Raw genomic sequence first — 12,350 nt, forward strand, 5'->3', positions numbered from 1 at the left:
TTACCCATCGGTCTGTTGTACTTCTTGAGAGTCAACCTTCCACTGAGCAAACCAATTTTGTGTGTGCACTCTATGGGGCAGCTTTGAATCTCATGACACTTTGTGTAATGACAATAAAGGCGTTCTATTCTATTCTATTCTATTCTATTCTATTCTTCTCCTATCAGATAGAGGACTAGTAGTTGAAAGAGTTGGAATAAAGCCTGTAAATTGGGGACAAACCTATCTAAACCCTGGTCTGAAACGCCACTTTGCCTAGATTTCAGTGTCCAAAAATAGGGCCCTGCGTGTCTTAATCTTCACCGAACTCCTTAGACTGACTCATCGAACCCCCGGGGTTCAATCGAACCCAGGTTAAGAACAACTAGTCGAAACATTGGTAGGGACGATATAACAGCATAACCTGCATGAAAATGTTTTGCTGGGGACAGGACATTATAAGACCAAACAGATCGGCCGAATTGGGGTCAGAGCTACATTTCTCGCGAATATAAACCTAATTAATTGATAGGCTAAATAATCAATGCAAAATACATCTGTATTGACTTATACTAACTTTCATATGTATTGGTTCAGGTGATACACTGTTGTATTCAAACCTTTGTTTTCAAAAACTACAAAAAAAAGTTTGAAAATTTCCAGAATAAATGTCTGGATTTAATTAGCAAATTTATATTTCAATATTTGAACATAATTCAAATTATATTCAAATACACAATAAATACAAACTTGTTAATAATCTCTTAACTATCCGGGAATGTGAAAAATAAACATTTGTCTAAAGACCACTCAACATTGTTCAGAAATTAATATAACATATATATATATATATATATGTATATGTATATATATATATATATATATATATATATATATATATATGTATATGTATATATATATATATGTATATATATATATATATATATATATATATATATATATATATATATATATATATATATATAATATACAAAAATATACAGTACATTAGAGATAACACAAAAAACCTCTTACTCACGGATAAACAAAAATAAATAAAAATTCTGCCTTCCTTCAGATAAGACACTACTGCTTTTGTCCACAAGCACAGCCGAACTCAACAAAAAAATGAAAGCTCCTTTGGGCTGCTCTAAAACCACATAAATAAAATAAAAATGAAAATTGGGTAGAAAGGGATAAACCTCGGTTCACTGCATTTCTCAATTTTAATTAACGTTAACAGTAGAAAATACATACAGGAGGACACTTCTTTTTAACCGGCTTAACCGACAGTTTAATGTTATGCTAACTTTGATGCAGGTCAGACTTTAAGTAGCAAAATTAGTGGCGTGTGCCCCACCTCCACAACATTGGCGTCTTTTTAAAATACTTACAGTGGATGCTGCTGGCCGAAAAAAAACACCTTCTAATATCCCTCCTCTTCGAAGGGGGTGGGGGAGGCGGCATGTTTTTTGACATGTGCGTACTTCTGTTGGGGCTGTGTGAGTGTGATCGTGCGTGAGTGTCGGGGCGGGTCTTGTCATCAGCCAATGAAATGTGCGTTTGAGGGGGAAAAATGGACCGTCATATTCAGCAAGTGAAAAGGAGTAAATGTAAGTTTAAACATGATGAAAATAGTTCACTTAATAATGGTATGGTCAGTTTTATCCTTGCAAAATATGGGAAGACAATCTAATTGGCCTATATACCTGAACTCATTATATCATGCATACAAGGTTGCTTTAAAGTTGGTGGGGACAATTTAAGCATCCTGAAAAGGTAGTGTTAAGGCCCAACCGTCCCTATCCAAACCTATGCCCTTGTAGGTCATGAACGTTTCGCATCAGCTACGAAAGTTAACTCCAGCGTGTTTAGTATGTCCAGCGGTGGTAAAACGTGTTTTTTTTTTTCTCTCTGGCAACTGTCTGTACTGAGAAAGAGAGTGCATGTATAATGTAAACATGATACGAGTCATACACACGTGCTTTTTATGGAAAATAATTCAATTATTTTTGTTCAGATGGTAATAATGCTGAGTTGTGGGTTTAGGCTCACCTTAAGGACTGCATTAGTTTTAATTTAATTTAGAATATTTATTTATTTTTTTTCATTTTTTAAAATTAATTTTAACTCAACATTATACTTATCTTCCAATTTGCTAATATGTTTTGAAAAATAAAAATACTGTTCAATGGAAAAAAGTATTTCTATTTATTTCTTAAATGTAGATATCGCAAAGCTACACATTTTAGTGCTGTAATAGCAATACCGTTATACTGTGAAACCGTGATAGTTTGGCTTAAGGTTATCATACCGTCAGAATTTCATACCCGCACATGCCTTAACCCAGTGCTTCTCAATTATTTTCTGTTACGCCCCCCCAAGGAAGACGTAAATGTTTCGCGCCCCCCCCCAACTCTCTGCCGCCACTGTAAATGGTATCATTCGTCTATATTACTATTATAAGTACGCCTCAGCCTAACATTGTGTTCTTTTTTTCTATTAAAGAAAAAAAGTAACATAGATCAACTTATAATAAAGTATAACTTTTTTAACAATGTGTTGCTTGTAACAGAAAAGACTTAACGCGCATCAATTTGCCTGAAGTTAAAAAAAAAAAGTCACATCCAAACTGTAAAAATACACTCAAGGTACATTTTTGACCATTTGATACTGAAAAATAAAATGTAATAAAATCAGTAAATAATAACAAATTCAAATTGATTAGAAACATTTACTCTTCAGGACAACATGCCAAAAAATTTGACCGAAAAAAAAAAAAAAACTGAATAGAAGGGGGGGGGGAAAGTCTTTGGACAGAAGGAAAGTTTTTATTTTCGCTGATTCACCACAGTGCTCACTGGTTTACTGATATAACACTGACAAAGCGGGACGATTGTGACAATTGGCAATATTCGGCACATTTTCGCTGAAAAACAATCAAGCGGCTTATCAATGAGATTGAGGTCTAATGTCTTTAAGTGGCGTCTTAACTGATTTGGCTTCTCCGCTATAATCATTTTTAGACTCAGTAAACAGTGGTCTTTCCTCATTTCCCACTATATTAAAAGTCAAAGGCAAACGGCCCGTAAAAAGCGCATTCTCGGCGGCCGAGGGAGAACCGTAGGTGAGGGCGGTGGTCGTGACGATCCCAAGCCGAAAACGGCACTTCTCGGCCGGACACGTGAGAACCGAAGAAGACAGTGGGTCGCTGCGTGAGTCCAGCTCTGCATGAGTCTCTTCCGTGTGCTCTTGCTTACTTCAAAAATACTGCACGCACTTTGAAAATGAGAGCGCCACTGCCACCCACGGAGTGGATGTGCAAGTACACTTTATTCTAGTACGGCAAAAAAAATAAAATAAAATAAAAAAAAAGCATGTTCCCCGAGGTCACTCGCGCCCCCCCTGGCATCGCTCTGCGCCCCCCTGGGGGGGCGCGCCCCACCATTTGAGAAGTACTGCCTTAACCCAACGATGGATATAGCCAACCCTAAAATCAGGAGGGCTGTCAACAGATTTGTGGGGGCCCGGGGACAAGAGACCATTATAGGGCCCCCCACCCAACCCATGCCACCGGCTTGTCACGACAACATATGCAGTACTTTAATGCTTTGCAAGCAATGACAGAGTAAATTTTAAAATTATTTGAGATGGACCGTTAAACTTAACAGACCGTAATGTGATGTGACACAATATAAACAAACAATTTCCATCTATTGTCCCATGTAGGCTACAATACAATACAACTGAGAGTGCTATGCCTGCTTGTGAAGCAACAAAACAGTATAACTAAACATCCTGTGCCTGCCCCTCTACATCTCTGGGGTTATCAAGCCCTCAAACAGTGATGGTTTTGCGCTGTAGCGCTGAGTTGAGTGGCTGTGAGTCCTCCATTGTTAATAAAAGTTCCAGCAAAAAGCCATCCGACGTGTCTCTGCATTTTTATGCACATTACCACCTTCCTGAAGGAAGACCCGGACGAACAGACGACAAACGAGCCGTCCTCCCGTCCACTCCACACTACGGTGCACAGTTGAGAGCACTGCAACTTACCATAAAGTGCAGTTTGGTAGGTTGTTAAGCCTGCCCTGTGATATGGGGGAGCGTAGGTAGTTTTTTATTTATTTTTTTCATCTTACTGAAGGCTCGCTCTTCCAGCTACAGTCACTGGCAAAGACAACAAAATCTGTAGCACTTGAGTGCGCCAGAGCGGGTCAAACCATTCTCTGCTAAGACGGGGGGATATATATATTTGAAATATTTAATATGTTTAACAATATTAATATTTAAAAATATGTAAGTTTTTAAGTACAATTTTAAAGTAGTTTTTATGTACAGTTTATCACAAAAGTGAGTACATCCCTCGCAAGAAAGCCCGCCCGTCTCATCACACGATAGGACATGGTTCCAGTAATTCATGTGCTTAGTTGACATGTCTCCAGCAACCTGTTTGCGGGCTTTCTTGTGTACCGTCTTCAGAAGAGGCTTCCTCCTGGGGTGACAGCCATGCACACCAGTTTGATGTAGAGTGCGGCATATGGTCTAAACATGAACAGGTGACCCCGCACCTCTTCAATCTCTGCAGCAATGCTGACAGCACTCCTGTAATGAGTCACATTACATTTTGGAGGGAAAATGACAAGCAGTACTCAATTTGGACATTTAGGTGTCTTGTTTTGTGCTTTTTCTTAATAAAGGTATACGACACGCGACGTGCTGGCACTTTCTTTATTAGCACATTCAGCTTCAACATTAACACAGCTAACGGCTCTTGGCAAGCCGTAACTCTAACTCACTCACTTGAGGGTGCCTCGGATAATTCTATCTGAGAATATTACAAAAGGCGAATGGACACTGAACCGCGCCGTTTATTGGCATAAGCTTTGGCAACTCCTTCACAACAAACATAAGTATCATTTAGTGAAAGCACAACAAAAATAATATCTCTCCAAAAAAAAAAAAAAATGTTCACAAAAAGAAAAGCGCTTCAAACTGTATAAATGAGGCCCTATTCTCACACAGTTAAACAACAGTGCAAAGAGAACTGCCATTCCCAATCAAAATAGCTATGCAAAATACAAATAAAACCTACTCGGACTTTGGTCAAACTCTATTCAAACATTTTGTTTAGTTCAACAATTACAATGGATGGCAATATTTAGTCACAATATAAAAACTATCAGAGGTCTCGCACGTTGTGAAGCCAGCACTGAAATGACGTGAATTACAATGGATGGACTAGTAAACGGGGAACTACGGTGTCAGTCGAGGAACAAAACACACTATTTGGCTTGATTTCTAAGTTAATTTAAAACTTGCCATTGACACCTTGTGGTGTATTTCAATCACTATCTTACGTAGTGAAAGACACTGTGGAAGAACGGCAGGGAGCCCATGTGACGTCCCACCTCAACAATGGCGAGCTACTAGTTTATTTTTTGATTGAAAATTCTAGAAATATTATTAAAACGAAAACATTGAGTTTGGTTTTAATATAAAAATTAGTATAACTTGTACTAACATTTATCTTTTAAGAACTACAAGTCTTTCTATCCAGGGATCACTTTAACAGAAAGAATGTTAATAATGTTAATGCCATCTTATGGATTTATTGTTATAATAAACAAATACAGTACTTGTGCACAGTATGTTGAATGTCTATATACGTCTTGTGTCTTATCTTTCCATTCCAACAATAATTTACAGAAAAATATGGCATATTTTAGCGATGGTTTGAATTGTGATTAATTACACTTAATTAATTTTTAAGCTGGGATGAACTCGATTAAACATTTTAATCGTTTGACAGCCCTAGTTTAGTTGGATATTAATGGCTATATTTTGAGTTATTATGAAGGGAAAATAAATTAACTCTATTATATAAGCTGGACACAGACTACTTTTCATTGTGTCAAAGTGTCATTTTGTCAGTGTTGTCCCATGAAAAGATATACTTAAATATCTGCAGAAATGCGAGGGGTGTACTCACTTTTGTGATACACTGTATAGACTACAACATAATATTTAATCAGACAATGATGTGAATAAAAAAGAAATATGTGAATGTAAAGTAAAATAAATTAAGGGTCATTCAGGGGCCCCCTATGGTCCTGAGGCCCGGGACAACGTACCCGCTTGCCCCCAACCCTCCGTCGACGGGCTTGCCTAAAATACAGCACTTCATCACAATTTACCGTATTTTTGAAAGTAAATGAGAATGAACATTTTGTGCCTGGGTAATTAGCAGGTTATCAAAGATTTTTTTGTATAACAATGAAAGATGTATACTACAAACACATAAGTTATTGTTGGTATGGCCCTCAATCACAAGTTTTTTTTCCCATGTTGGCCCTGTTGAAAATAATTGTCCATGTCTGATTAAATCAATGAAAAAAGGTGTTTTTTTTCTTTGCCTGAGGACCTCGACTATAAAAAATAAATAAAGCTAATAAATAGATCGAGACACGCAGACACTCAGGTGTGATGTATCTCCTGGAGAAGAGGGAATATACGTGACGTCATCTCACATGGGCGGAGTTTAGGTCCAGGCACCATGGCTTCGGTAGAGACCGAGGTGAGTGAGTGAACCTTATCTTCTGCAAGCTTGTTCTACTTTTCGCTCCTTTTTCTGTTTTCAAAAATGCATTACTCCACGACTAGCGAAGGTTCCTTGGCAAAGCTGGATAATTGTCTCAGTGTAGGCGTCGGGTTGTTGTTCATTTCCCGCTGCCAGCCTCTCTTCTCCTGCTTTTGTGCTTACCGGAGGGCAGCTGAACGTGTAGGAAGATGCTGCGCCCCGGAATCTGAATGCTGTGTGAGGGCGCGTTTTATGCTAAGCACACTGTCTCTTTCATACATGGTCCATGTATATGGCAATATCTTACCCCTGTCAGTGTTAATCTTTCAAAATAAACCAAAACTGGATTGGTACTCACCCCTCGAGCCAACGTCGTTTTCGTTTTGACTGTATTTAATTTTGCCGGTCTGTGGCGGCTAATTGCATTCTGCACTTTAGCTTTTTGCTAGTTAGCAGACTGTGCACAAATACCAGCAAAGCGACGTTAAAATGTTTTATTTATGGGCTAGCATCCTCTGTTAACCTACTTGAACTGTAATTACGCTTTAATATTTGGAAGAACTAACTATTGTTCGCCTGTGTTATTCTATGTAGCGTATACAGCACTATGCTAGCTTCATAAACAGTGAAGACAAGGGTTGGCTGAGCAGGTTACATTGTAAACATACTGTAAGGGTATGGCTCAAAAGCTCCGTTCCATTAAAATTATCACTTTATTTGTTCATCCTTAAGTACGGTATTCTCCTGCACTGTCGGACTTTGCTTGGAATGTTGTTTACTGGAATGCCTTCTAGCTTTCCCGAGACCCGCCAGATAATTTAACTCTGCTACAACAACATACTCTCATTCTGGCAACACGTTATCTGAAAAAAAGCAATCTCACAATGTGAGGAATCCTTTATAAGCACATTTATACTCATTGATGTTCGTGTATGTATAATTTTCTTTGGGCCTTGGGATGCTATGGTGTAGTACAGCAGGGGTCGCTAATTTACACTGTGATGATCGATTGGATGAAGGTGAAGGTGTGGGCTTCGTCTGGTGGCTTTTGTTTCCTGCAACACATACTAGTAGATGGTAATTTTTCGACTGATGTAAACCTCTATGGAGGGAGATTTGTATCTTTATTATTCTATCAAAAAAAAAAGTTGCTTCAAACAAAATATTTCTTTTCAATCAAAGAAAAAGTCACTTCAATCAAAAAAAAAATGTGTTTGAATGCAAAAATAAATTTGAAACTCAAAAAAATGTAGTTGGAACCTATTTTTCTTTGATTTATTTTTTTATTCAAGTCAAGTTTTTTTTTTTTTTTTTGATTGAAACAACTTTTTTGATTGACGTAATGTAGTTTAGGGTTTGGACCACATTGGTCCACGCTAGGACATTTGTGTCTTTATTATTCAATCAAAAAATAAGTTGCTTCAAACAAACAAACAAAAATATTTTCAAAAGAAAAATCAATCAAATTAAAAAAAAAAATCAATCGTAGAAAGTGTTTTCTAATGTGAAAAATTATTTGAGACTCAGAAATTCGCATTTGAACACTTCATTTTTCATTGAAACTGTTTTCTTTGATTGAAGCAATCCTTTTTGTGTTAGAGCCGTATTATGGGTAGGACATTTGTGTCTAAATCATTTAATCCCAATAAAAGTTGCTTCAATCAAAAAACTTTTTAATCAAAGAAAAAAAATCACTTGCAAAAATAATTTTTCTTTTGAAAATATTTTTTTATTTGAAATATATATATATTTTTATTGAAGTGTCACTTTTTTGAAAAGCAAAAATTTTTAAACTTTTTTTTTTTTTTTTAATTGGAAAAAGTTTTGGATGCACTTTTTTTTGAAGTGGAAAAAGTTTTGAAGGCACTTTTTTTCGATTGAATCATTAACGAAAATAGGGCACCGGTACGGCGGTGTGACATCGGGATCTCTGCTTGGACTCGAGCAGAGCAAGTGATTTTTTTTCTTTGATTAAAAAGTTTTTTGATTGAAGCAACTTTTATTGGAATTGAATGATTTAGACACAAATGTCCTACCCATAATATAGCTCAAACACAAAAAGGATTGCTTCAATCAAAGTAAACAGTTTCAATGAAAAATGAAGTGTTCAAATGCGAATTTCTGAGTCTCAAATAATTTTTCACATTCAAAAACTTTTTTTCTACGATTGAATTTTTTAAAATTTTTGATTGAAGTGATTTTTCTTTTGAAAATATATATTTTTTTGTCTGAAGCAACTTATTTTTTGATTGAATAATAAAGACACAAATGTCCTAGCCAAAATGTGGTCCAAACCCTAAACTACATTACGTCAATCAAAAAAGTTGTTTCAATCAAAAAAACTTGACTTAAATAAAGAAAAAAATTCAAAGAAAAATAGGTTCCAAATAAATTTTTTTGAGTTTCATATTTATTTTTGCATTCAAACACATTTTTTTTGATTGAAGTGACTTTTTCTTTGATTGAAAATAAATATTTTGATTGAAGTGACTTTTTTTTTAATTGAATAATAAAGACACAAATCTACCTCCATAAACCTCTTGCCCTATGCAAAAGGGAGCATTTTTTGTATCTTTTAAATTTCAATCCCATCCATCATACCATCTTATTTAGTTAGTGAATTGTAAGTAGGAGTGGGAACCTCTTGGTACCTCAAGATACGATGCGATTTGCGACACAAAGCTCATGATAACTATGATCTGACGATTTGCCGATACCACGATTATCGATACATTGGTCAGGAAATAATTCTAGGATTTTCTACAAACAACTAATAAACAGAAAAACAAGTTTCTGCTGTCAATTGGAATGAGTTTAGCACTAGTAGACGTCCAATCTATTTGAAGTTCCCACTTGAACTCCCACTTCAAATGGATTGAATGTCTATGGCCGTCATTGACAGCCAATGCCAGGCAATGAGGTAATTTTGGGCCATTTAAGATCATTTATCTGTTGATTTTCAGTTACTTCCTGTTGATTTTAGGGTAATTTATAGAGCTGGGAATCTTTGGGCACCTAATGATTCGATTACGATTCAGAGGCTCCGATTCGATTATAAAACGATTATTGATGCACCCCCTCCTTTTTTTTTTTTTTTTTTTTTTTTTTTAAATGTTTTGTACATTAGTTCCAAAATAGTTCAAAAATACTCTCAGGCTAAACCAAACTACTATTTCAGTATCAAGTTAACATATAGCAGTAAACAAATATACAAAAATAACAGTAAATAAAAAATTCCAGTCCCCATTCTGTATCAGCAGCTTTAAACTACATTCAATTAATTTAATGTTGTCAATCAACCGTTAAAGTTGTTAAAATTGCTCCTGTTATTCCATAATTTCCCTTTTGTCTACTTTCGGCATGTGAAAGTTTTAAAACTATTTTAAAGATAGATTCAAGTCAATATTTTACTGATTTAGGAGTATTTTAGATAAAAAGGTAATTAGGTTTGCTTGGAAGGTTCGCTACAACAGCCTTGCAGGGAAGTGTACTGCTTTGAGATGGCGGCCGTTTACTAACGCCAGCATCTAGCTTTTTGTAGATGTGCTGCAACGCTACCGAATCTATAATGCATCTAGTCCTATATAAATGATATCTACCATAACATTATGTGGATGTACTTGTAGCAGCTTTTCGGCAGCAGTCAGGTATGTTGTTGTGTTTTTTTATCTCGTGGCATGAGTTGAGCTAGAGCCGTGAGTTGAGCATTGGCATTACCCGAGGGGCCGGATAATGAGAAGCATGATGTTTAGCTACTCTCGCTCCGTTCTTCCTCATTGCGTACCGAAGAACGCGCGGCGCGCTGAGTGTGTTGTACTTCCTCTTTACTTGGCATATTTCAATAATCGGAATTTGGATGTTTGTGAATCGTTCTCGAATCTTCCACGGCCGAATTGCGAATAATCTAAGAATCGGAAATTTTGCACACCTCTAGTATTTTATGGGTCACTTCCTGTTTATTTTGAGTTACAGAACAGGACGTGACCTGGGAATCACCCAAATGAATAGGCAGTGACTCAAACTCAACAGGAAATGACGTGTAAATGCCCTAAAATGAACCGCAAGTGACCTGTAAATGCCCCAAAAATCGGACCGAATGACTGTGAATGCTCTGGTTTCGAATGAACCAATGTTCCCAGTCTAAATGGATTGGGCGTTGAGCACCGTCAATGGCAGCCTTAGAGTTAACTGAGACACTATTACGGTGGAAGATTTTGGTAGCAACTTGATGGTTCCTTTTTTTTTTTTTTTTTTTTTTTTTTTTTTAAAAACATTGACACCTTTTTAAAACGATATCTCGATTCTTGACAGGAGCATATCGATAACCTTTTGGGATACAAAATATCACGATATATCACCATTTCGATATTTTGTCACACCCCTAATTGTAAGCAAGTGTAGTGTAATATTAAACAAAGCAAGACAACAAGAACAACTGTGTTCTTTTCTCTTAACATTGGAGTGAAAAAAAGTGTACCGTATTTTCTGCACTATAAGACGCACCGGATTATAAGGCGCACCTTCAATGAATGACATAGTTTTTAAAACTTTTTCCGCACCGCATTATAAGGCGCATAGAATAAACGCTACAGTAGAGGCTGGGGTTATTTTATGCATCCATTAGACGGTGCTGCGCTACAGGGAATGTCAACAAAACAGCAACACAAAAGCAAGGTAAAACATGTAGTACAACATTTATAAGCGTATCTCTTAATAGGAGCCATTTCAGGGTCTTTACACAAACACACAAATGGAAATGAAACGCCGTTTCATATATCCCAGCATGCACCGCGCAGTACTTCTTCTTCAGGGGAAAATGGAGTCGGCGGCTTTGTGTGTGTGCGTGAATGAATACAAACATGGCAAGCAAGTAAGATTTTGTATATTATGATGGAGAGTGTTATTTGTGATTTTCTTATTATAATGGTGCAATTTTATAAGCCCGTTTTTGTTTGCAAATTTGTATAAATCTGTCAAAAAAAAAACTGTTGCGGCTCAATATTGATTCATATATAAGGCGTACCGGATTATAAGGCGCACTGTCAACTTTATAGAAAATTTAAGGCTTTTAGGTGCGCCGTATAATGCGGAAAATACGGTACATATTAGAGATAGACTGATATGGGTTTTTATGGACCGATACCGATTATTATTAGTTATAGGGGACGATAACCGTTTTTTGGAGCCGATATTCATTTGCAGTAAAAGTGTAAAAATTGGCGTAAAAAAATTGAATAATGCTAATGCAAACACTGAACTTCATTGAAATGCCTAAAGCATGTTTATTGAATCACACAAATGGAAAATAATAGCTAATTATAGGCGTGGGCGTGGTTCAGTGGTAGACAGTATTGTTTTTGGCAGCCCTTTCGATTTTTGTCTTTTTGTCTTTTGGACGATAATACTTAGGAGTCTTAGTCATATTATAGTCAGTGTTGTTAATAACGCGTTACTAACGGCGTTATTTTTTTCAGTAGTGAGTAATCTAATTAATTACTTTTCTCATCTTGGCAACGCCGTTACCGTTAGTGAGGCGGGAAAGGCGTGCGTTACTATGCGTTACTAAGTTGGTTGAATAAAAAAAGTCAGAGAGACGGACTCACGGAGACGAGAGAGCACAGCAGGAGTGGGGAAGACGCCGTTGCATACGCGATGCTAGGTGGCTCCAATAATACCTGACTGTACCCTACAAACTACGCCCACATGATACGGTAGATATCACATATTATAGAACTAGATGCAAATGATAGACATGGCTGCATTGGCAACATGTTTTAAGGATTACATGCGTTAG

At 36.7% G+C, this 12,350-nt stretch overlaps 1 protein-coding gene across 4 annotated transcripts in view; it reads left to right on the plus strand.

Annotated features, from left to right (window-relative positions):
- Window positions 1-6,469: 6,469 nt before the first annotated feature.
- Window positions 6,470-12,350, plus strand: part of ehmt1b (euchromatic histone-lysine N-methyltransferase 1b) — a 65,657-nt gene continuing 59,776 nt past the window's right edge. For 3 of the 4 annotated variants that reach the window (XM_057819331.1, XM_057819334.1, XM_057819333.1), the window contains exon 1: window positions 6,598-6,793. In XM_057819331.1, coding sequence (XP_057675314.1) covers window positions 6,620-6,793 — 174 coding nt within the window. In that variant the 5' untranslated portion in view covers window positions 6,598-6,619. Of the gene's footprint in view, window positions 6,554-6,597; window positions 6,794-12,350 lie in introns of those variants that run through there. The other variant, XM_057819335.1, reaches the window with a different exon arrangement.

This window comes from Corythoichthys intestinalis, chromosome 17, assembly GCF_030265065.1.
Source record: "Corythoichthys intestinalis isolate RoL2023-P3 chromosome 17, ASM3026506v1, whole genome shotgun sequence".
Taxonomy (NCBI): domain Eukaryota; kingdom Metazoa; phylum Chordata; class Actinopteri; order Syngnathiformes; family Syngnathidae; genus Corythoichthys; species Corythoichthys intestinalis.